General features: G+C 47.0%; 1 protein-coding gene and 2 long non-coding RNA genes across 9 annotated transcripts in view; 2 read left to right on the top strand and 1 right to left on the bottom strand.

The window, feature by feature from the left end:
- Positions 1–25,308, top strand: part of NARS2 (asparaginyl-tRNA synthetase 2, mitochondrial) — a 45,229-nt gene that overhangs the window by 6,684 nt on the left and 13,237 nt on the right. For 5 of the 7 annotated variants that reach the window (XR_011088602.1, XR_011088599.1, XM_068654007.1 and 2 more), the window contains exons 5-8: positions 1,388–1,468; positions 9,866–9,966; positions 14,318–14,371; positions 20,357–20,489. Coding sequence is in view for 5 of the 7 variants with exons in the window: in XM_068654007.1 (XP_068510108.1) it covers positions 1,388–1,468; positions 9,866–9,966; positions 14,318–14,371; positions 20,357–20,489 (369 nt within the window). In the remaining 2 variants the exon portion in view is untranslated. The remainder of the gene's footprint in view (positions 1–1,387; positions 1,469–9,865; positions 9,967–14,317; positions 14,372–20,356; positions 20,490–25,308) is intronic. The other 2 variants (XM_068654163.1, XM_068654082.1) reach the window with 1 other exon arrangement.
- Positions 4,943–9,064, top strand: LOC137841451 (uncharacterized). The gene is made up of 2 exons (XR_011088628.1): positions 4,943–6,661; positions 6,904–9,064. It is a non-coding gene; the product is annotated as an uncharacterized lncRNA (long non-coding RNA).
- LOC137841419 (uncharacterized) lies at positions 9,986–25,219 on the bottom strand. Its single transcript, XR_011088616.1, has 4 exons — positions 24,070–25,219; positions 20,336–22,597; positions 15,781–15,877; positions 9,986–10,680 (listed from the first exon to the last, which is right to left on the bottom strand). It is a non-coding gene; the product is annotated as an uncharacterized lncRNA (long non-coding RNA).

The following is a 25,308-nucleotide window of genomic DNA, read 5'->3' as shown; positions in this document are numbered from 1 at the left end:
GTGTTGGTAGGCTAAAGCTACCCTCCCTGAATCTGTATTATTCTGATAAAATCAGAACTTAAGCTTCTAGAAACACTGATTTTTATCTTTCTTTTTTGGTGTTTTCTGGGAGCAGACAGTGGGTTATGCTACTTAATTGCCTGTGTCATGCTAATGCTGTCACACCCTGATTTTTAAAGGGGTTCCCTTGTGCTAGACATTAAAGTGATACGAGAGAAACCAAGTTTGTCTGTTCTCAGCCGGAAGGTGCTAGTTCAAGGGTCTTGTGTGCCTTGATGTGCACAGGTATGATCTGTGCTTCACCAGAGGTCTCGTCAGTGAGACTAATTTAGGGAGGAGACAGTACAGTTCTGCTCCTATTTTTGCCTCTTAACTCGCAATATGTGAACGTCTGAGGTCTGCTTGATGTACCCATCCGCTGGAAACTGCGTTGCAGCTGTTTTAAAACCCTGGTGCTGCTCTGCAGAGAATCTCAGAGAACTGGGGTTTGCTCTTCCTATAGCCTGCCTGCCTTCAGGAGCCTCTGGTGGATCTATAAACCATTTCCTGAATGGGTTATTAGAATCCTAGAATCATTAAGGTTGGAAAAGCCCTCCAAGATCACCTGGTCCAACCATCCCCCTACCACCAATGTCACCACCAAACCCTGTCCCCAAGCACCACGTCCAACCTCTCCTTGAACACCCCCAGGGACGGGGACTCCTCCACCTCCCTGGGCAACCCGTCCCAAGGCCTGACCGCTCTTGCTGAGCAGAAATGTCTCCTCATTTCCAACCTGAGCCTCCCTTGGCACAACTTGAGACCATTCCCACTGGTCCTAAAGAATATCCTGTTCTCTGGGTACCTGGACAATGATCAAGCCAGGGTACACCCTGTTTAACTTTGGGTATTTAAGATGATGTGAGGTATGACTGACGTTTTCACAGTGGTTGGGTGTTTGTAGGGTCTCTCTGCCATGCAGTATGTGATCTCTGTTATCTAACACATCCAAACATTTCTCTTGGTGGAGATCACAGTGTCTTCTGCTCAACCACCAACTTCTAAAAAGCTGGGAGAAGCTGAAATTTTGAAGCCACAGGGATGAAATTTGATTGAAACCATTCACATGATAAAATAATATTGGAGGAGGTGAAAAGAAAGGGGAGTGGTGTGGAAATGAACAGCTGCAAAAACACATAGTCGTGCACATTTGGATTTGTAAATCATGATAACATTTAGCTAGTGTTCTGTCTTTGTCCATGTAAGGCAGAAGTTGCCTGAAAGGCTGCTTAGGATGTCCTGGCTGGGGGCTAATAGCTGTGTCATGATGTGTGCTGGTTGATGTCATCCTTGCAGTCGCTGCTTGATATTTTCAGCTGGTTAACTTCCTGTGGTCTGTCTCTTCCAGGATCATGGCTACGTGCACATCCATACCCCCATAATCACATCGAATGACTGCGAAGGTGCCGGGGAACTCTTTCAGATTGAGGTAGGTTGGGTTGGGTAGAGTTCGTTGTGATTTTTGCTTGCAGAGCAGTTCTGGAGTCATTGAAGGTCGGAGGAAATGTTTGTCTTTATAAAAGCTTCCCTTTATGTACAGCTGTGATTAGTTTTTTAATATAGCAGTCGTTTGCCTTAACTAATAATTGAGGAGGAGTAAAAGAGATGCGTTCCTTTAAGTCCTGTTCAGTGCATTAATCAGCACCTTTTGTACTGCCGAGGTTTTTCTCTCCCTGGTGCTGTGGAAAGGCTCACAAAGAGCAGCAGAGGAAGGTGGAACATCTGAGTAAGCAAAAGGACGCGATCCTAAGAGCCCAAGAGATGGGATGGGACGTTCAGGACAGCCTACCAGAAACAAATACTTCTTAGCTCTGAAATTAAGAATACATTCACTTGGGTTCTTCTTTGCAACCATTAGAACTCCTTAAAAGAAAGTCAGCGGTATCTAAAACCGTTTTCAGACGTGTATATATTCCTCCCTCCAAGCTACTCCTGTTGCATGTTGGAATTCATGGCTGAAATTGCCGTGTTTCCCAGTTCTGCCAAGTCTCCCCGTCTGTCCACCAAGCGACTGCCACAATCTGTCATTTTCTTAAGTAGTTGACACCCTGGGTCAAAACCGCCTGTGAAGCTTAATTGCGACTGTAACCACGAAGCTCTTCCCTGCAGATTTCTCGTGATTCCGAGCCCCCACATCCATGAATCATAGGAAATTCCATCTGCTTTCCCTATTTCTATATTTGAAATGTACTCTTCTGTCTCGAACAATTACATCCATTGCCACTTTTAACGCTCGGCGGCTCCAGCCTTGCTGGTGAATCATCTGTAAGCAACAGAAAAACTGTTGAGGTAGCAGTTGCTTGCTGCAGGGTCATGTCTTGCACTTTCTCTGCTGCTTCGTGACAAAAAGCCTCTCTGTACTTGTTCTTCAGGATCTTGCTGCCTAACCTTTGCTAGCAGAGATTCCCTTCCAGACCAGTCCAGAGCAATACATGTGGCTCAGCTTTCTGCTCGCTGTGACAATAAGAGTTGATTAGCTAAACTAAATTGTTCCTGTTTAATTGAGATCCCTTGATGCACCAAAGGTTCGCTCCAGGCTGTTGCATGCAAATGAAGACGTGAAAACAAGCGACACTTGATGATGAGAACATTATCCAGTTTGCAGCTGTACCGTGCGTTACGTCTTTGGTACAAATTGTATCCACTTGAAAGCTGTAAAGGATGCAGGACTGCAGCGTAGGTGGCTGGTAGCAGCAGAAGCACTGATGCAAATGGAGATTGAGGTGGTAAAGTGCGGATCTGAAACTTGTCTAAGCTGGATCTTAATGCAGAGTTCAAGGCAAATCTCCTAGGCTCGCTCCAGTGTGATTGCTTAGGTGGCAAATAATACCTGTCTGGGGGAGACTTGGTGACAGCTGGACTAGAAAGGTGTGGAACGAGTGCTGAGTCCCATTGAAAGTGAGTGCAGGTATCTCACTGAAAGCTCTGTGCCACAGACAAGGGGCTTCAGGAGATTTTTTCCTTGATTTCTCATTTCTTCTCTGCTCGCTGCTTCGTCAGCTGCCCTAATTTAGTGAGGGTGTGGTTTTCTTTTCTTAAAGCTCTGCTCAGAAGTGGTCTTGGCTAGCAGAGATCCAAGACCACCTCACGCAGTGAGAGCGTTTCTTGGCCATGGAAATCTGGGGGAGATGAATCCTTCTGTGGATGTGGATCCATGAGATGGACAACAGTGAGGGTGACAGCATTCCTGTGGTGCTCACATCAAAGCCCAGAGCCTCTGTGTGCTTCTAATCAAACCAGACATCAACATGTTCCCTCTCTGCTCTATGCAGTCACCGTAGCCCTTAATGCACTGCTGGCAAATGGTAAGGGAGAGAATAAATTCCTCTTGCTCCTGCAGTTAAGCAGGAAACAAGAACTGTGGGGATGGGAATCAGTGAGAGCAACCTGCAAATGAAATCCTGCATTTTAAAAAAGAAGTAGGTAAATTCTGGACGTAAGCTTTTAACACAGATCCTCAGCTGATGTCCTATGGCTCCTGAATTTGTAGTTAAAATGTGCCTGCTGCTTGCAGCCTGCACGCAGACAGGGCTGGTTTTTCTGCATTTTTTGTTTTAAATTCCATCGGGCAGTGTCGAAAACGGATGGTCTCACCAGTTTAGCTGTGCTGGCGTGGGTGGAATGAGTTGCAAGGTCTGGTTGAGTAGCCTTTAAGGCCACAGAAGACTTTTGCATCCACTGTAAATGAGTACGTTTAATGGCCATCTTCTCCTCCCTGCCAGTTTTAATCCTCTGCCCGACGTCTGGTGGCTGTGCAGGCTTAGACATTCTTTAGAGATGGTGGAAAGTGAGGAGAGGAAGAATCTGTTTTCACATGAGACTTGAAGAGATGGGAAAGCAGTATCCTGAGTTAGAAGGGAAAGGCTTTGTGAAGGCGTGTGATCTTTAATTCCTAGACCTCCTAATCCTGGAGGATTTGTGTTTGTTTATAGATTTGGCTTCCTCATTATCTTTGTTTGGTTTTGAGTGCACTGATTAGTCTGTGCATAGTTTGGGTTGTGATGTTCTCAGAATAGGGCTTGGGATGGGGGGGAATCACTTTTCCTGTCTGGTGGGCAAATCAATTTAAGAAAATATTTTAAAAATGTAGCACTGGAACAACGAGAAGAGGGTAGTACGCAGACCACATCAAGTATCAAATAAATAAATCACAAGATGTTGCAAACTTCAAAGAAATCCTTTGTATGGGAGATTTTTCTACAGCTTTTCAAAAAGAAAGTGTGAGGAGAAACTGTAAAAACAGCCAGGCAAACCCTAACCTGCTTGAGAACATCAGTGGCACCAACGTGGAGATCTCTGCACCTTTTAACAATATCTTCTTTTGGTGGAAGCCTCTCGCTTGTGCTGCCTTCTTTAAAATAAACTGACTGAAAAGGCCAGCAGAGCTCTGAATATTGTAATCTGGGTTTTAGCAGAATGCAAAGGAGGGCAAGGTAACCTGTGAAATTGAGAGGACTCAGGGTGAAATAGGTTTATTTTATTTTTAATCCGAGAATAATTCCTCTGTACCAGCTCTCTGAGGACCTCAGGGCGGATCCTTTCCTCAGATTTTCCTTCTGTTTAAGTCTGAAATCCATAGAAGATTTTGTGTATTGAAAGAATCTTTCCCCAGCCTCCTTCTGGGGCTGCTCCTTACGAAATCTGCCTGCCTTTTGTCTTTGCGACCCGGCTGCGTGGCTGTTCCTGGCTATTTTCAGCAGCCTCCCACTCTGTCTGCAAACTCCCTGTGTTCTGGGTCTCTTTCCCTTGTCTTTCCCACTTGGCTCCCTGGACAGCTGCCTTGTTTGACTGTCCTCAGCTGCTGTGGGGAAGGTGCAGGTATTATTCTTCTCTAAAATGTGTCCAGAGATGATGCAAGGTGGGTTTGTTTTTTTTTTTTGCTGTTTTGCCACCTGCTTACAGGAAGGAATGTTTCTAGATCCCTGAGGAGCTCAAGTTCATGGCTGCACCTCCTATGGAACCCAAAATGTGTGCCTGCTGCTGAAGGTGCAGCAAATTACTCCTATTTTTCATTCAGTCCTCCTGAAAAAGAACCTTGTCAGCACCAAGGAAGGCTGGGATCTGCTGGGGAGAATCCGGGTGAAATGCACCCAGGATCAGTGTCCCTCAGGTGGTTCCCCATGAGAGATGTGTCACAGGCTGGGAGGCAGCCAGTACCTGGGAGCTGCTCAGCAGGGTCGGAGGAAGCTGGAACTGAGCCGAGGGAGGGCTTGCTCTCATCTTTCCTGGCTCTCCCACTTTCTGCTGCTTTTTTTTCCCCACCCGGTTCATCTCTATAGTCCTGTAGCTCCAGCACACGTTAACGAGGTGTTTCTCTCAGCAGAACCAGCTGCCGTTGCCCAGTGGGAGTCCAGCTGATCAGAATCAGGGCTGAAATTGCAAGGAGAACTTTTGGGAAGATGGAAAATCGTACAGATTGTCTAAAAAAAAGGAAACCCACTCATGTTTATAATGGGACATCACAGTGTAGGTCTGGATTAAAGCCCTGCTACTGTAAAGCTTCAGCAGCGTGGCATTGTGGGGCTGGTCTGGAGCTAAAGCAGCGATTTCTGTGAGCCTTCCAAGTCTTCCCTGAGCCCTTCGTGCATTTGGCTTGCATGGAGGGAAAGACAGAATCAAACGGTTCGTGCTTTCCTCAAGCTAATTGCCTCGAGTAGAAGTTAATACAAAACTGACATCAAAGTGAATGGCTTTTAAATTAAATCATTAGACATCGGAGAAGGAAAACAAAACAGGTACTAAATCCAGTTGTTCTCGTATTTAGAATGAGAATAAAAAGCCTTTGATGTCAGTGTCGAATCCCAGTACATTTATAGGGCATTTACGCAGAAACACCGAGGTGTTGTTTCATCTGGGTTGCCCCTCCCTCTCTCCCCACTGCACGCAGAGGAGTTTTCAACGAGGAAACGGAGAGAACTTGAAAGTAAACGCATTATTTCCCCCCGTCTTTTATCAAGGAGGTATTCTTGGGTTGGGAAGTGGCAGGCGAGGTCTGGTGCTTGAACGTGTAGAGTGGAGGAACCCCTTCCAGCAAGTTAGTCAGTGTGAAATGGGAAGCTGCTAATTATGGGATGCCTCCTTGCTGACGGTGGCTCTGAAGGGAAGATGCCTCCCTTCTCCTGCGTGGCGAGTGCACTGATTCTCGTTTTCTTTTTCCAGCTCCTAATACCCACTCATCAAGCTTTGTGCCTCAAAATGAAGGGAAGAGGCAGCGACTGGGAAGCTGAAGGGGAGTAAAACTTTTATTTAGGCTGCTACGTTCGCTCTTCCACTTGTGTTGGGAGCAGTCCAGGAGCTGCCTGCAGCACACACTCACATCCCAGGACCTGGGTGGCCTAGCAAACTGCCTGCGGGTTTTTCTAAGCCCTGTAGTCTCTCCGTTTTCCTACTTAATGTTGTGTCTATTCTCCCCGTGCCTCACCGAGATTACATCTGATACGGAGAATGAAAAATGACACAAAAAGCATTGTAAATAAACCGGGCCCCAGCTCGTGGAGACAGCTGTATCCTGTTTGTGGCTCCGGGGGAAGCGCTGAGATTTCATGGCTGTCATCTTCTGTTCTCTTCCTGCCTCCAGCCCGTCTCTTTCTCGTTGTTTAGAAGTCGCATCCTACAGGATTAGGTGGGATTTTTCGCCGGTGGGATGAGGAACGTGGCTGAACTAAACTTCCAGGAGGAGGAGCTGGGGTGGTGCGTGGCTCTGCTCTCTAGCGCTCTGGCCGTGGCTCTGGGACTGTGGGATGTGGATGTTTGGATGTTTATTAATATCCGTATTGTTTTTGAACAAATACCTTGGCTTTGTTTGAAGAAAACAATAGGGGCCTGCTTCTGCATCCTTGTTTTCTTTTTTTTTTTTTTTTTTAGAACTGCAAAATCTCTGAAACAAAGGAAACCGTCCTGGGGTTCCAGCCGCAAATTGTCCTCTTTCCATTGATCTCTGTGAGCAAGGCAGGCTCGCTCTTTTCTTCAGGGTGATGCTGCGAAGAGATAAAACTGCCTTGTGATCTGAGCTCTTTGACAGTCTCCGTTTCATCCCTGTGATGAGCAGCGAAGCTTTTTAAGAACAAAAAGCAACACCTTCCATCTCATTGAGTAAAATGGCAGGTTGCGGAATATCAAAGGCTGGCAAACAAGCCCGAGCCTCGCAACCTCCCCATGACAAAGCAAGCTGAGGAGCAGGGTGGCTAGAGGCAGTGACGTGCCTAGCTGAGCTGGCTGTGCTCAGCATAACTCCTAGGAACTAGGCTGTGAAAAGTGGGTATTGCAAATTTGTCTCAGAAGGACGTATTCATTTTGAAGCAAATGTTGATCAGCAAAACCTCAGAGTAGCTTCAGAGTTCCTTTCTCTGGACCTTTGACTCCTCCAAAGCTTAGGGATGCCAATGGGATATAGAAAATTCTGAAACAAATTCTCATTTATCTTCACTTTTAAAAAACAAATAAAATTTGTTGATAAAATTTAGAGATTATCTCATACAACTGCAGCTCAAGCAGGGTCAGCTAGAGCAAGCTGCCCAGGACTGTGTCCAGTTGAGTTTTGAGCATCTCCACAGATGGAGGCTCTGGGCAGCCTATTCTACTGTTCGATCACCTTCATTGTGGTGGTAGTTTTGTGTTTTGTTTTGGTTTGTTTTTTTTAAGTTTATTTTTGTCTTCAGATGGAATTTCACAGTGTGGTCTTTTTCTTTGTTGTAATCTGTGCCCATTGCCTTGTCTTTTGGGCACCACTGAAAAGAACGTGGCTTCATCTTCTCTGCACCTTCCCTTCAGGTATTTATTGATCCCCCTGAGCCTCCTCTCCAGGCTGAACATTCCCACATCTCTCTCCCCTCATTTGAAAGATGCTCCAGCTTCTTCTTCATCTTTGTGGCCCTTTGCTGGACTCAGCTGGCTGTGTCCTTGTATTTCTGATATCAAGCACAGCACCTTCCACTCAGATTTGTCACCAGCGGTGAGCAGAGAGAAGTCACCTTCCAGAACTTGGTTGGAGCGCAGGAGGCTGGTGGCTTGCTTCGTTTTGAGGGTTCATTGCTGTCTTTTGGTCAGCTCAGTGTCCACCAGGGAAACAGAGAAGCACCGTTCTTAAATGACTTTCAAAAGGGTCATCACAGAGGCCTTTTAATTCCTCTTTCATGCCTGTAAATTAAAACCCCTAAATACACCATTATTCAATGGGATTGTTTTCAGACCTCTTTCATAATCAAATACTGAGCTTGCTAAAGCTTCCATTCCAGGTATTTTTTTATGCTTAAAACACATGATGACCTGAAATCTTATGCAGAAGCCGAAACTAAACGTTGTTTTTCAGTGCATGTGCAATGTGTAAGTTGTGATATCTCCATCTCCATATTGTTTGAGTTCTGCCTTTTTGAAGACGGAAAAACAAGTCTTATGAAGATATTCCTTTGCTTTTTTTCTCCTGATTACTGTTGTTCTTTGGTGTTTTGCTTTGGTTGTTTTTCCCAGTGGAAACAAATTCACTTGATTTTGAAGAGGAAAGCTCAACACAAGCCAGCCCCGTGCGCTGGCAGCCCTGAAAACTAAGCGTGCCCTGGGCTGCAGCAGCGTGGCAGCAGGGCAGGCGAGGGGATTGTCCCCTGCTTTCTCATTTCTCTGTTGAATTTTGAAGGCAATGTTGTGTGAAGCTTTGAACTTCAAGATGGTAGAGATCCTTCCCTTCTCAGTCTCCAGTAATCTTGGTAGGGAAGAGTGAAAAATCCGTACTTAGATTTGGAGACTTGGGCTGCTATGCTGCCTTCTTTCTTGTGTATGTTGCTGAATAAATTGTTCCTCAACAGCTGTTCCAGTGGGATTTTCATTTTGTGTGGTTTTATTTCCTAGAAATGAGGGATGTGATTTCTCCACCTGCTTGCAGATTTCTGGATAGGCAGGGCCTTCAGCTGTATATTTTATCCTGCACGGGAGCCAGGACTCGAGAAAATCTGGGCTTCCACCACCTTTGTTGTCAGACTGGCTTGTTAAATGATGAATAAGTCCTTCTTGACACTTTAGTTTACATCTTAGTGTCTCCTTCCTTTCTACAATGCCACTTCTGTTTCAGCTCAGCCATGTTTAAACACACAAATTATATTTATTTATTTATTTATTTATTTATTTACTTTGAGCAAAATTCAGGGCTCCTGACAAAATTCCGCATCCAAAGGCCAGAGGTGAGCAGGGAAGAGCTGTTCTTTTAGCTGTGCACAAACTCACTGCCCTTCAAAATTTGGGGACAGATGACTGAACCCTATGAAAGCTTTGTCATCCTAACAAGTTACTTCCCCAGCAGCTGAACTGATACAATTGTTGGACATCTGATTTACAATCCCTGTTAGTCTGAGAGATGTCTGAAAGCATTGGGTGCTCTTCCTTGGTGCTGAGACATCCAGATTTTCTTGGTGAGAGCCGTGCTTGCAGCTCACACTTGTTCTGTACGTTGTTGTGATACCTACAGCCCACATCCTCCTCATAAATCACTGAAAGAGGAGGTGGGAACTGTGGTGTTTCCCCTTGTGGCTGTGTAGTGAAAAGCCACACCCTATTAAGTGATTGAAACCCCTAAAAAGAGAAGTCCTCAGGGGTGTTTTATCCCGTCCGTTATTTTTGTTTTAGTGTGCTTTGCCTGAATTGGTTTTCAAGGCTGTCAGTTGTCTGAGCAGAGGTGGGAAAAATTGTGTTAGGACAGCTTAGCACAGTGTTGGGTTCCATCTCAGGAGTGTTCAGGTTGACTCTGATACCATTTCTTAGGAGAAAAAAGGAAATAAGCTGGGAGCAGGGATCTTTACTCAAGCACCTGGAGTCTAATTTGTGCGTTTTCGATTTGCAGACATCAAATGAGACACAGAAATCTGCGGAAAAGAACCATTTCTTCAACGTGCCTGCCTTCCTGACGGTTTCTGGCCAGCTCCATTTGGAAGTGATGGCAGGGTGAGCGAAACACCAAGTTTTTGGGTTGATCTGTGAGTTTTCACTTGCCAGTTTTGCCCTGTTGGTACCCAGCAGGTACCTGCCACGTGTGCCAGAAACCAAGTGAGCAACAGTGGCTGAATGATGGTGTGAGAGGCCAGCCTCAGAGGGTGGAAGCTGGGCTCCTGTTGAATTCTGGTTCAAACTTCCTTCATCTGTCTCTTTCAGTCTTCCAGTTGTGTTTCTTCCCTCTGCCTGTTCTGATTTCTTCCATTTCATGGCTTTCACACTAGATGCTTGTTCAATCTAGTCACCAAAGTGATCATAGTTGCACAGTTAATACTGACTTTAATAAAAAATTATCCTTAAGCTTTTAATGTTAATGTTTCACCGAGATTGATAGCAGTGAAAGTGTCACAGCCCGTCACAGCCACGTTTCCCTTTGATTAGTGGGTTTGATCCTCACCTACACTGAATGTTCACAATAAATTAACTAAGTTGGCACATCAAACAGAGGTAATCACATCAGAACAACCTGTTATTGGGAGGCACAATGTTCTGGGCCCTAAGGATGTGGGTTATCCTCAGATGTGGTACCAAATTCAGCTGTCTGCCAGCTGCGCTGCTGGTAAAGCCTATCAGAGATCAGGTGGGACTGTGCCAGGAGGATTCATTGTGCACTGACAGAGAGGAAAGATCTGCCAAAGTGATCAGTTACTGTTCAGTGTGAATCTCCTGAAAATGAGAGGAATAAAGCTTTAGAAAATGCGGTTAGAAGTTGGAAGGCCCTCCCCTTTTCATGCGGACTCTAATGAATGTTTCTAGGAGTCGGAAGTTGCTGCCCATGCCTTGCGCCCAGTGCTGAAAACCAAATAATAAACACTTAGTTCTTTTCTGCTCAATCCTTGTTGCAGAGTTTAGCTGGCTGCTGGTAAGTAGCTGCAGGGAAGCTGTTCAAGGGGCAAGTTTAGTACACTGATCAAAAAAAAAAAATAGGAATTTGTTCAGAAAACTGTTTTCTGCCTGGCTTATTCTGTCTGTGAGAAAGCATCTCTTCTCAGGCTACCTAGATGGGGTCTGCTGAAACACTCAGCCTGGAGGTTCTCCATGGACAGGATGTTTTTTGTGTGGTGCCCCGGCAGCTGCAAGAGAAGCACGGGTCACTTGGCAGCCACAGGCTGCTGCGTCATCTCGGCCATTATCTGAAGCAAGATAATGAGGACGAGGTTTGTTTAGCTGCAGAGGTGGCAGAGTTTTTCACATCCCTGAGCGAAGACGGGATGACATCCGTCTGCGTGCGGGAGGCTTAATTGACTTTCATGCCTCGTGACCTTTATTGGAAGACGTAATTCAACAAATCAAATAAGCCGAAGAAAAAGTATGGATCGTAATGATCCGCTTGAAATACAGCCCCGCTGCCTTACATCACTCTGCTCCCTTTAAATAGTACACAGCCTGCTCGGGGACGGAGCAGAAGGCTGACCTGGGCAGACTCAGGATCTGTCTGCTACGTGTTTTTTCCATCGTTGTCACTCGGGTGCACCTTGCTCTGTCAAAAAATCAATGCTCGTCTGAACGCAGGACGTTGTACTGCAGCTTCGTGTTCCTGTTTTACAGTAGCACGTTGTTCTTGCAGGTGTTTTGAGTGGATCCAGTGCCGTCTAAATTTAGATAAGCGGTGTTTACTGGGGGTGTAACCGTTCTGCGAACCTGCTCCTTTCATTTTTATTTGAGCACGGTGAGTTTTTGAGACCTGGAACTCAAGTGCTATTGAATCCCTTCAGCCATCAGAAATAGCTCGGGCTCTTCTCGGCACACAAGCAAATGCGAGGCATCGCAGCGGAGGGGAGGCATTAACCACCTAGGTGCTGTGAGACCTTTCAGATCCTGCCACGTTTTTATTTCTGGTGCAAGTTTTTTATTTCTGGTTTATTTCCAGCAAGTTGGGTGTTAATCTCTGAGTAGGACTCCTTAGGTGAAGAAGTAATTGAAGTTCATTGTAGTATAGTAATGAAATGTTCTGGTGATGCATTCAAAGCAGTAAAAAGCAGGAGTCCTTTTCCCAAAAGCTGAAATATTCTGGCCTTCCCGATAAACAAAGCAGTTAAAACAGTAAAGAATTTGTGTGTTTTGGGTTTAATCCAATGAAATTGACCCTTTCTCTCACTTCTTTAGCCAAACTGAATTTTTCATACCCAGAAAAGGAGCTGTTCTTCCACAGTTCCCTTTGGGGAAGCTCTGCCTTGCTGCAGTCCTACAGCTTTCAGGAACATCTGGTCCCTGGGAGCCTGAGGGAGGAGCCCGAGGTAGGAATGTTTGGGAGCCCTGACTTGCTATGGGAGGTGAGGGTGCGGGGACAGACCCTGCCAGAAGCCATTAAAAACCAGGAGTGGTGTGAGGGGAGAGAGGAATTTTTCCATGGCACTTTTAGGACGTGGTGCTCCGTACCCGGTGTCCAGAGCTCTGGGCTCTGTTTCTGCTGACAAGCAAAGCAGTGAGCTATTAGGCCTTATGAATTTTGAACTGTTTTCTCCAAAAATAAATGAGAAAAAGGGAGTTCCTGCGTTGACTGTCTGCTGTGCTTGTTCTTGAAGGCAAGGTCAGAGAAGTTTGTCTCATCTCTCAGCGTGACATGAGCGGCCCACTTGGCACAATTTCTCCTCTCATCCACACTGACGGCATCCAGGTCGACCGCTCGGCGTCTGAATGAGCCAGCTGCTGTAAATCTGTAGGCTGCTGGAGGTCTCCAGAAAAGTCTTTTATGCAGTACCACAGCTCTCAGCTTCGGGCTTTTGAATCTTCAATGAGTCAGTGAGCGCTCTGTGGGGCAGAGGTTTGTAGGGCTGCGTGTGTGTGTCCCAATAACCAGTTTGAAATGTCACGGGCTCGCTGCGAAGCCGCTGGTCCTCGTGGTATTTTCTTGACCTGTGATCCTGGTGTAAGGATAAAGGCTCCTTTGGGGCCCCAAAGCAGCCTGGAGGGGCTGTGACAGCTGATGATTCAGAGGCACCAAAACCAATCGCTGCCAAGAAGTACAGCTCACTGGGCCTATTTACTCATTTATTTCTCCTTTCACCCGCCTGACCTTCCCACAGGACCTACCTGCTCCTCTCCTTTCAGCCCGTCTTCCTTCAGCTGACATTTTGCACTGATTTTCCTGGCCCTTCATCCTGGGCACTGCTTGTTCTGCCTGATGCATCGTGAATTTAACAGAAACTGCTTCCTAAAAGCTTTGGGGACTCTCCCTTTCCTCCCTAAATCTCACAATAAGTTCTCTCATCTCCTTCCTCATCCTCCCTAGCTCTGTTTCTACTCCTGTCAGTCCCTCAGTAGGTTTCTCATCTCTTCTTCATCTTATTCTTTTCAAATTCCCTTTAAATGGGCAAAAGGCTCAGGGGGAACCTAATAGCAGCCTGCCAGGTTATCAGGGAGGCAGTCCCAGGCTCCTTGCAATGGTGAATGACAAGAGAATGACAAGAGAATGGGCATAAAATGAAGCAAGAAAATTTCCGAGTGGTTATAGAGAGGGAAAAAAAACTTGTTAAGAGGTCAGTCAAGCATTGAAAGATTGCTGAGAGAGGTTGTGCACTTCTCACCCTCAGAGGTTTAGAAAACTGAGCTGGATAAAACCCTGAGCAGCTTGAGAGCAGGGTGAGCAAGGAAGTTGGACTAGCGAGCTCCTGACATCCCTGCCAGCTTGAATTATCACTGAGTTTATTATTGATTTAATTCCCATTTTGTCCCAAGACCGTCTTAGTGAACTATCCTTTAGTTCAGCACTTCTCCCCAGGACCTGTGAACTAAAACCTTCATCTTTCCCCCTGACATCTGCCTGTAAATGTCTAGCTATCAAACTTGGTTTGGTTGAAAAATAACGCTCCTTCCCTCTCCTTAAGCACATCTCTGTGGTTTCTAAGCCATCGTGGATTTCACTGCTGTCCTGCCTTTTCCAGATATCCTCTGCAGTCCTGCAGCTGGCTTTTCTGCTTGCAGAGAGGCTCAGAAAAATCCCAGTCCTCCAAAGCCCTCCTGGCTGTGGCTGCCTGGGTTTGCGGAGAGCTGAAAGCGGTGAGCTTCCTGTTGGTTTCAGAAGGGACTAAAATCGCACAGATTTCCTTGCTAAAATGCCAGCGTTTCGCTGATTTTTCAAAGCACAGAAGACAGGGAGCTGTGGCTTGGGGCTGCTGTTCCAGCAAACGCTGTCGGGCTGCAAAAAGACGCATCCGAGGCCTTCCGTGAGAGGCTTTTCTTTCAGCAGCCTGCCAAATGCAGCCTTAAAATTTGATCCCAATGCTAACGATGGGAAAGATTGCATTGTCTTCGAGCAAATATTTGCTCTACACTGTAAGATTTGAAATACTTTCAAATGCAGCTGCAGGAACGATGTCCAGTTGCACGGCGGCCCTGCTGCGAGGAATTCACCAGTGTAAGTCTCATTATTTACGTTGAATCCCCGAAAAAAATTCTGACGTTTCTTGCACAACAGTTGCTCGAGCCTGACTCACAGCACAGCCTCTTTATAATTAGCACGCTAACTTCCATTAATTAGACTGCCACTTAATTGGAGCTATAAAAAGCAGCCGTGCCGTGTCTGGCTTTAATCAATTACCGCACGCTTCGGTCCCTGCCTGCTGCAGGGACTGCTAATGAGTTGGTGTTAGTGGGAAGGCAAACGCAGATCTGGAGGTAGGGCAGCGAGCTGGCGGGGGCTTTACAGCCTGCGTGGATGTGCTGTTGGCCCCTTCCCTCTGCCTTTTTGGGAGGAGAAGCAGTTAATTCTCTTGCCAGAAGCACCGTGAACGTGAACCTTTATTTCTCTTCCCTGGATGCACTCCAGCATCTTGGTATCTTTCACAGAATCACAGAATTTTCTAGGTTGGAAGAGACCTCAAGATCATCGAGTCCAACCTCTGACCTAAAACTAACAGTCCCCACTAAACCATATCCCCCTTTCTTCCCAAACTGAACACATATTGAAGTGCAGTCACACAGTGCCAAGCCCAGAGGGGCAATCACTTCCCTGTCATGCTGGCCACACCATTTCTGATGTAAGCCCAGATGTTAGCAGCCTTCTTGGCTACCTGGGCACGCGGCTGGCTTGTGTTCAGCCAGCTGTTGAGCAGCACCTCCAGCTTCTTTCCTGCTGGGCAGCTCTCCAGCTGCTCTTCCCCAAACCTATACCACCCCATGGGGTTGGTGAGCCCCAGGTGCAGCACCTGGCACTTCCCCTTGCTGAATGCCCTACAAACGGGCGGGGACCACTGACCCAGCCTATCCAGATCCCTCTGCAAAACCTTCCTCCTAAAGGAGATCCACGCTCCTGCCCAACTGGGTGTCATCTCTGAACCTGCTGAGGGTGCACTTGATCCCCTCATCAAGACCACTGATAAAATATTAGCCAAAACTGGCCTCAACGCTGCTCTGGGGAACACCACTCGGCCGCCTGTGCCACGATATCCACACTCCTGGTGGCAAGAAGCCTGCAGGTGCTCTTATTGCAGCTCAGCTGATCATCAGTTGCTGATAACACCGTGGCAAATGTGATTGCTGGTGAGAAGGTGAGCATGCCTCGTGCTCAAGCAACTCCTGCTTTGCTCCAGCCCCATTTGCTCCACAGCTTTCTTTAAAAGAGGCTCACAAATCCAACAAGAGCATGCACCAAATTTCTTCAAAGCCTTGCCATCCCTGCACTGAAGGAGGATATGGATCTGTGTAGGTGCGTGTTGCAGTCAGCTGGAGCTTGTTGCATTCAATACTGCTTTCAATAGCTGGTTTTAGCACAGTTATTTCCTTTATCTGCTTACTGTAGACCTCAGAAATTTTAAATAGCCTCACCTGAACTTGGAAATGGGGCCCAAACCATGGCACTTTGTGGTCATGCACCCACCAATGTAATTTGTCTGCAATCCATATTTGCAGAGGCAGTGTCCATCTGAAAAAAAAAAATGACATTTAATAAAAAAAATCCTCTTGCAAGCTGTTATAATGCAGTTCGTGGAGACCATGGGTTTTTTCCACTTGGAAAGGAAAAAAGATTCAGCACGGTTGCTTTCTTTTTTTTTTTTCCCTGTCGGTAATGTATTTTTACGGCTCAGGCTTGGAGTCTGATGATGATGATGTTTTCAAACAGCCCTTTGCACCCTGGTTCGTGTAAATGCTTAGAACATTTTGTATCACTTCTTGTGGAAGAGCTTTTTCAGCTCGGGCCTGGGAGATGGTGATTTGAATAAATGCTGAGCTGCTTTGGTGGCTTTCATCAGCCCAGCTTGACTTATCGTCGCTAATGGGTTGTTTTATTGACTTAAATTAAAACATCCTAATATCAAAACCAGGACAAAACAAGCCTCCGCTGAGAAGAAAGCCCCGCAGAGCCTCATAAAAGGGCGGAGGGCCCGAGCTGATGAGATCTCTGCGCCTGGAGCAGAAGAAGCTGCGTGGCTCTGAGTAACTCTGTTTGCTTTGTGTCTCGCTTTTTCCCCCACTCTCCCATCTGTAACCTACCAGGATAACGCCTGGCGGTGCTGTGAGACACAACAAACAGAGCACGGGCTGCTCTGCCAGACAATTCGGGAACGTGGATCACCTTGCTCTTAATTCAAGCCTGCCTGGACCTTGGTCAAGCAGAGGAGGGTGGCCTGGAGAGGAGCCGGGTCCCCTCTTCTCCTTTTCTTGCTGCTGCACGCCCTGGACTCTGCCCTTCGGAAGGCACAACGAGGGAAGCTGCTGCATTGCTTCAGTCTGGCTGGCTGGGGTGGAAGTTTGGCACTTCCCAGTCCCTGTCTGGGAACTTAGACAGCTTTTTTTTTTTTTTTTCTTGGTTGTTGTTGGTTTTAATTTATGTATTTATTTTTGGCTGCCTGCAGAAGGAAGTACGGTCCCATCTTGTCGTAGCATGAATTGAAACCTCAGCACTCAGCACCGCTGCCCAAGCCTGAAGCTCACAGACTGCTGTAAGAGCCCATGTCGGGATGAAGCCCTCCACATCTGCCCTTCCTCAGGGGGCAGACAGAACTGGCATAATCTGAGGAATCCTTTAAAACCCATTTTTCTGGAGAAAATTCATGGCAGTGCCCTTCCCCTACCCGCGCTGCCTTTTCAGCAGAAACACGAACAATTTTCATTGTGCAAAATCCAAACCACCCAACGACAGTACTGGGATTGTTCCTTTTACGCTGAGGTTAAAAAAAAAAGGGTGTTTCTGTCCAACACTGAGCTTTCCTTTTAACATTTTCTGCTCAGCACTGTCCCCCTTCTTTGAACACCTGTACCTCGCCAGCATCATAGGAGCCCTGGGCTTCCAGCTCCTCCAAAATCTGGACCCTGGAGGCATCGGATGGGCTTGTTTGAAAGGCTCTCTGCGTGCGGGTGGTTTCATGTGTCAGGCCAGAAGATGTTTCGGGCTAGAAATTTCAGCATCCCTGAGCAATCCCACGTGTGCTCGGGTCAAGGGCTGCAGCCAGCTGGCAGTGGAGCAAAGTCTGCCGCTCGTTTTGGTGGAGCAGGGCGGCCTTCCACCTCCAAAACGAGTCCGCAGACCCTGGTGAGGACGAGGGCGCCCTACAGACAGAGAGCTGAATGCCCTGGGGTGGTTTGGTGCTCAGCCCTGAGTCACAACCTCCTCTTGTCCCCAGCTGTGTCATCGGCGTGACCTTGGCTGCACGGGAATCGCCTCTCCTTGATGAATCTCCTCACTTGGAGTCGCGTGCCCTCGCTTCGGCAGCTCCAATCAGTCTTTATTACCCCAGCAGCAGTGTGGAGCCCTGGCTCAGGAGAGGAGCACGATCCATTCCCAGTCCAGGAGCCAGCAGCACAATTAATTATGTCGGGATTGCAGCATTAAAAAGGGCCGGGAAGGCAGGGACGCTCGGCCCCACGATCATCGTGTGAGTTTTAATTAAAAGGCTCCTTTTAAGCAGCTTTGGGCATGGATGCTTTGTGCTCCCCTCGTGCTTTCTATCACTGTCTCGATAATGAATTGTCAGCAGGCTGGAAGAAAACGAGCCTACAGTCTGTGTGCTGCAAAGATCTCAGAGCAGAAGGTTGCAATGCAATAAACTTGGGGTGAAAGGGGGGAAATTTCTCCCCCCCAGACGTTCTTAGGGCCGAGGGATCTCCCAGCACATCCCTTTCGGCTTCCCAGGGGCTCTGCCAGCCTAGGAACTTTTTGGAGACTCAACCAGAAGCTTCAAGTTATTTTTAAATGCTGGAAGAAGACACGCAGAGGGCTGGGAACGTGAAGGATTCATCAGGAGCAGCAGAAAGCACAGGAGTCAAATCAAATGATCCATCAAATCAAAGCAGAGGCAGCCCCAATCCTTGTTTCCTGGTGTATTTATACATGCTCAGCATGATGCAGCAGCGTGTCCGATCCCAGATCCATTTCCTACTAGCAGCTGAAGCACAAATAAAGGTCAGATCTGCGCAGAGTGCGTTTGCTTCGTGTCTTGAGTGGCAGGGGACAGTCAGCAGTACGTGAAAGCCTGGCTGAAAAATAATTGTTCGTGCTTGGGGCTGATAATACGGGCTGTGTGTATCTCAGCTGTGCTTCCCTGTTACTCCCAGGCCTCTGCTCAGCACTGAATTCCTGTTGCCAGATGAGAAAGCATTTATTGTGGTCCTCTGATTGCTTTGCCAGCGTGCTGGCTGCCTGGTTTCCCTGTGGCAGCATCCCAGGGTCGTGGTGAAGTCCTCACACCCACTTGGATCCATGTGTTCCCAAAAGGCAGCCTGGGAAATGCACGACTCCTCTCCTCCTCGCAGCTTTGGAGGATGCCTGGAGCTGAGAAAAGGCTGAAAGGGGAGCCTGGGGGAGTTCTGCACTCGTCCTCCCCAAATACCCAGCACAGAGAGGCTTGGTTCTTGCAGGACAAAATCAATCCATGGCTGTGAAGGATCTGGCCACAGCCGACAGCTCGGAGCAGTAAGTTCTGATCGAGATCTCCACGTCAGGGAGGAGCTGGAAAGCTGCACATCAAACCCAGCAGTCCTGGGTGCCTCCTTCAGCAGGTGAAAGCTTTGGGAAGTATTTTTGTGTCTGTTCCAACCCGAATTTGTGACAAAACCGATGCATTTAGGTAAAACCTTTTCACTGAAGAACCCCAAATGGAAATATTTTAGCAGACCTGGGCACGGGTAGCACACGGCAGGCCGATTTCTGTGTCCTCCACAGCAAGCCAAAGGTTTTGACCAGTCCTGCCTTGACCAGTTTTGTCCGAGTGACTCACTGTTGCCTGTTTGTTGTTCGTATTGCTATAGCAGTTGAGCCTCTGAAGCTTCAGATCCAAGACCTTGTTGTGCCAGGTGCTGTAGGAAGATGGAAAAGAAAGAAAAAAAAAGAAAACACACAAGGCGTTGAGGAAGAAACACGCGTTTCTCCAGAAGAGAAGACAACAGATGGCTCCAGATGGGGGAGCACAAGGAACTGGTGAGGTAATACTGAGCTGGGCAGGGAGCAACAGGCTCGTTATAGCAATTAGCTAAACGTCGCTGAGGTTTTTGGAGAGGCAAAGGGCAGTTTGGAGGAGGAGGATCAAGCCGGGGCAGAAGTTCGTGGCAACATCCCATCAGGTTGAATATTCCACAGGGAATAGAAGAGGAAAAGGATCCTTCACGGAAGATGTTTGCTGCAAAATGTTGGTACCAGAGGTGCTGAGCAAGACACAAGGAAGACATCTTCAGTTAGAGTAAAAAGACACGAGAAAGAACTTGATAATAGGAAACACATTGGTTACTTCAGCACCAGGTGCTATCCCATAAGCATTTTCTGCGTTAGGGGCTCCCTAATTAGGGGATCCCTTTTAGCTGAACCATTTTCAGCTGTGGAAGGAGCCTGGTTCCTTGTCCATTTCTGGAATAACCTTTGGTCTTGCCACTAGAGGGGGACTGCAAGCTGTGCACCATCTTTCCAGCCCGCTGGACTTCACCTGCACCCTCTGGGTGCCAGCAGGACCAGCAGTGGGACACTGCACTGCTGGGCTTTGGGGTGTTGCAGCACCTGCAAACGTCAGACCGTGCAGCCAGATAAATGTGGAGGGATAAGAAATGAGGGGAGCCTGGCTGGTGTGGTGCTGGCGTGGGGATCTGTTTCTTGCAGCGTGTTGTTTTTCTTCTTGTGCGCCACAGAAAGCATCCTGGGTGTAAATGGTGCTCTGTGAAAGCTGCAAAGGGTTTGTGCAACCTCAGTTAACTGTGGAGGGATGTGAAAGCTGTGGAGGGATGTGAATAACCCCTCTTCCCACCCCACTGGAGGAATGTAACAGCACCATACACAGCAGTGCCATTAAACAGGTCAAAGACATGATGGAAACATGAAAGCTTTGAGATCCTGGGAGAAAAGTGAGCTCGTGGATGGGATTTTCAGTATAATGTTTGTGAGCTGGGCTTGACCTACCTCGTTCTTGTCTCCTCGCAGGGCCTTTACCCACGTGTTCACCTTTGGGCCGACGTTTCGAGCCGAAAACTCGCAGAGTCGCCGGCACCTGGCAGAGTTTTACATGGTGGAGGCTGAGCTGTCCTTCACCGAGAGCCTCCAGGACATCATGCAGGTGGGCACCCCCAAATATTTGTGCAGAACCAGCGTCAGAATTCCCTCCTCTTCCATTAGCTGTGCTTGCTGCTCTCAAATGATTTTCCAGGATTGACCACTAACCACATGATGGCTGCTAACGCATCTTTCTGCTTTCAGCACAAGCTAGCTTACACCCAACAGGACTTGGGAGTAAATACCCACACAGGTAGATTAGAACCCTAATTTCTTGGCTTATGAAATATATCGGGTTCTGGAGCATATCCAGTTCAGAGGATTCAGAGAATTAGATTTGAGGAGTGCTCTGGAACATGCAGGGCCTCCGCTCTATTTGCAGGGAAAGGAGGAAACCCTCTTGGCTTGTTTTTTTGTTGCTGCTAAAGTCTTGTAAAATCTCAGCTTGTGCTTTCATTTGTCCCTTCTTTCTCCTGCCCCAAAGTCTCTGACAAGAATCCTTTCTTGTTACAGAAATCCTCCTAGCAGCAATGGTTTTGCATCCCCCTTAGCAAGTCCACATTGCAAAACGCTTACTTTTGTGATGTTCTTTCTTGCAGAAGTGGAGTTCCTGTTTTGTTTATTTTTAAATCGTTGGGCAATCTCTTTTGGAAAAATAACAAAAGAATAAAAATACACACAAAAAAAAACTGACAGCTGCTCTAAAGCCTAAGTTAAGTTTCTTTTTCCCCACATAACTGACGTAAAGGCAGTGTTCTCTCCCCTATCTGCCCACTGGGCAGCTTGTCATGTTCTTTGTTTGATGCCAAACACCCAGCTGAAAGCCTCGGGGGCTATTGGTTACGGTTAGCATCTGAACTTTGTCCTCAGATAAAGAGCTGGATTGTTGCAAAATTATTTTTAAAATTGGTGTTCAAGACGTGGAATGAATACCTCCAACGCAAGTGAGCGTGCTGGGAGTGCTCAGCTTCTTCAGGGACATCTTGCAAGTATTTGCTTTTGCACCGTGAAAGGGTACAGAAGAGCCTTGCTACAAAGATATGCGTGTTTACTGTTCTCTAGTGAGGTGTTTCTTTAGCCAAAGCTCCAAAAGAAAAGCAGCTTTCTTTACAAAATAAAAGGAAGAGCAAGATTCAAGAGCAAAGGTTTGTTTTTCCCTGGTGTAACTGCACGGAGTAATGCTCGGTTATTCCTAAATTAGCAGCCCAGTTCTTAGGAAGTCTTGTGTGTCTCGATCACGCAGCGTAAGTTTCTGCTTTGTGCCAAACCGTGTCTTAGTGCTCCCAAGAAGCCGAGACTCTCGCAAGGCAGGCAGGTTTCACAATCCTTGCTGCGGAAAGTCCCACGGCGCTCCGTGTGTTCAGTGCCGCACTCGGCCTGATGCTGTTACTGCTTCAGCCTACAGGGAGTGTGCGAGTGGTTCTCAGGCCTTTATGGCCTCTTTCCAAAGGAGTCTAGGCTAGAAGTTCCACCAAGATGAGGAAGAAAGAGTTAGGAGAAGGTCAGGTTAGAAGTCATCTGTCTTATATGGAAGTGTCTGGTCTCAGCAGAGTGCTGGAAGTCCAAGGTCTCCATTCCTACCTGTCCTGTGAGATGCCTGCTCCCACCCTTTCCCCCTCTCTCCAATGCTGTGTTAAGCAGTCATGTCTGTAGGTCATCATCTTCTATTTTTCTTTTTGGCTGTCCTGACAGTGAAGAGGATTTTAAAGGGTCCCACTTCACTTGTGACACTAATGGGGCCTCAGAGAGGTAACGTGGTGCCATCATTACTGAATTTCAGTAAACACGCATACAAAACCATGTTAAAAGAACATTATTTAGGCTGCGAAGTTGGAAAATACCCAAAATATTTTTTTTTTGAGAGCAGTTGTTGCATAGTGTCAGTCTTCCTTAATAAAGTCAAATCTTGGCAACACAAACTGCATAAAACGGAGAACAAAATTTAACCCACAGCATTTGAGCTCTAGTCTGAGCTAGTCTCTAACACTTCTCCTTTACAGTCTTCTTTGGAGAACTAATAGGATTATCAGGGTACCGTAGGAGACAGGAAGATGTGAAGAGGAATATCCCTTGCAAGGATATTTCTCCTGCGGTCCTGGTAAATGCTTCCTTTGCTGTAGAAGTGTTGTGCTCTGCTCTTGTGCAGCCACTCGCTCGCTGTCCCCTGGTGGCCTGGGAGAGAGAATGGGAAAGATAAAAGTGGGTTGAGACAAAGACAGCTTGCTAGGTAAAGCAAAAGCCACACAGGCAAGCAAACCAAAGCCAGGAATTTATTTACTACTTCCCAGCAGCAGGCAGGTGTGAGCCAGAATCTGGTGTGAGCCTGCGCTGTGTTTTTTCTGAAAGTATGCCTGGGTGATGTTTATACGGACAGGTGACAATTGGAACTCCTCTCGTTGTGCACAGCACCTTCGGTTGCTGCTGCTGACGTCTGCCACTGGTTTGGTGATGATTTCCTGTTTCACCCCTGGTCACAACGTGATTTGGGAAGAGAATAAGTCGCAGTATCAAAAGCTCCGAGTCAAAATTAAACAACTCAAAATCAGCGAGGTAATCATTAAGTTTCGCAGCAACATCAGGGAAGGCCAGAACCGATGCTGCAGAACTTCTTTGGAAGGTGAGAATCACCAGATAAAAGTAGGGAGACATAGGGGAGAAGGGAAGATGTTGACCTCTGTCCTCCTCACCTGCCTTTCCAGCAGCACAATTCCTGTATTTTCATTACGAAGCAAGCAAACTTTTGGACACCAAGAGTCCCACTTCTAAGACAAGCTACCAGCTGTGGTTCTGGTGGTGTTTTAAAGTCCCCTACCAAACGTGCTTCTTCCAGAATTCACTCACTCCCAGCCACTTGGGCCATCTCTGCAGCTCACGTGCTCAGCAAGCCAGCACCTGAGGTTCTCCACTCACTTCTCATCCAGCCTGCTTTCCAGTCCTTCATTACATTAATCTGCTTAAAGCCAGAACTCCTGAGCTGGAGAGCTTTTTTCTCCCTTTATTTTTTGCCCTGCTGTTCGTGCCTGGTACACATTTGGCATAAATAAGAGTTAAGAGCAGTGAGGAGGCCGACGCATGACCCACGTGTCTGTCTTTTCTTTTTTTTCTTTTTTTTTTTTTTTTTTTTTTGACAGGATTAAACCTCAGTCTCAAACCTGGAAATGTTTCTCAGATTGTTTTTCCCATACCACCCACATCTTTTTTCCACAAGAGGAAGCTGCTTGTGTTGAAGGCTGTGGGAACCTAATTGTTACTTTATCGCACAGCGAGGGAAAAAAAAAAAATAGTGCTAATTAAACAACATGCTTTTCTAAAACCAGATGATACTTTCATTTTCTAGAAAGAGGAAGCTTAATGTAAAACCTCTCCGTCTCTGCCTCGGCGAAACCAGATGAATTGCCAGGTTTTCTAATTTCATTTGCATAAGCCTTTTTCTAGCTACTTTGAAGAAAGTTCAAAGCTGCTTGTTTGCCACTCAGCAGCAGGAATGCTGGCTTTTCATTTCCTCTGTGCTTGAGTAGGGGGAAAACTGTTCATCTGCAGGGCCTCATTTGGATCTTGCCTTTCTAAACAGAGGACCCAGATCGATGCAGGACTCTGAAGGCTGAGTTTGGTTCCGAAGGGATGAAGACAGGGGCCTGACTTACCAGCTGGTGGGATGCAGAGACTGTTCCTCAGCACAGAGCAGCAGTTCAGGACAGGTGATGAAGAAAGAACGGTCTTCCAAACGTGAGAGTTTGATGAAAATGCCTGAAATCTCAGTGTAGTTACGTCAGGAGCCCAGCTTCTTCTTTCCTCTGTGTTTTGTTCCTCTTGCCCTGTAAGGTCTGGTTCCTTACTTGCTTCTTCCTCAGATCTGCAGACCAGAAGTCAGGTTCATCTTCGTGCAGTTAGTCTCCCCTGGGCAGTATCCAGGGACCTCTCTTCACCTAGAGATCACCGGTGGGTACTTTGCTTCTCTCAGCTCTTCGGTTAATGAACCAAGTTATTAATCTCACAGAAAATGCACCAGGACTTTCAGAGGTGCTTTTTGTTCCAAAAAACCTGGTCTCATCGAGGCTAAGGTGAAACGCAGTCCAGCTGCTTTGCTCTGCTGCTTACAAAAGAGATGAGAATAAGGAGAGTGATTTTGCAGAAGAGTTGGGAGCATCAATACTCCACAGGTACCAACTCCCTGCTTGGTGCAGGTGTGTGGGACTACGAGGAGATACAGGAACTCTTACCTGCCAGCATGCCAGCAAGTGTATGGGGTAGTCTGCTTTGCTTAAACAAACACAGAAATGACTCTTCCAACAGGCTGATCAAAATGCACTGGAGCACCATGTGAGGCTTTTTTTGGTTTTGTTTGTTTTGCTTTCTGTTTGTTTTTGTTTGGAATCCAAAACGCATTTGCTTAGTTTAATTCTTCATAGGTGAAGCCCATTTTAACAGCTAAGTGCATCCAAACTGGATGCGAGTGTCATTCAGGTGATCCACATTAGTTTAGGAAAATTAAAGCAGGTCTTTTTTTAGCTTCTCAAACATCCCCGCATCAATGGGTCAGTTTTAGCTCTCTGCTCTTCTCTGTATGTGTTCCCTTTGCTTTGCTCTTACTGCACAGAAACTCTCTAGATGGAATCTGTTGGACAGGCTGGCTCTACTCAGCACACATTTATTCCCCTCTCCTCATGATTCATCGGAGCCCAGTCACCACAAATGGTTGTAATGCATTCATTTGTGGCTGCTGCTCAAACGTTTCAGGTGTGCTTTTTGCACTGGAGATACTCGACTGAAGATACCGAGGCCATCAGCAGACGCTGAGACCCTAAACCTGTAGCAGAAAAGCAGGTTCTCATCCTCTTCAGCTGGTGAGCAAGCCTGCTAATTAGGAGCATTAGCAAGCTGGT

Source organism: Anas acuta, chromosome 1 (genome assembly GCF_963932015.1).
Source record: "Anas acuta chromosome 1, bAnaAcu1.1, whole genome shotgun sequence".
NCBI classification, from domain to species: Eukaryota; Metazoa; Chordata; class Aves; order Anseriformes; family Anatidae; genus Anas; species Anas acuta.
Note: the sequence above shows the minus strand (reverse complement) of the source record. Positions and strands in the feature narration are given on the sequence as shown.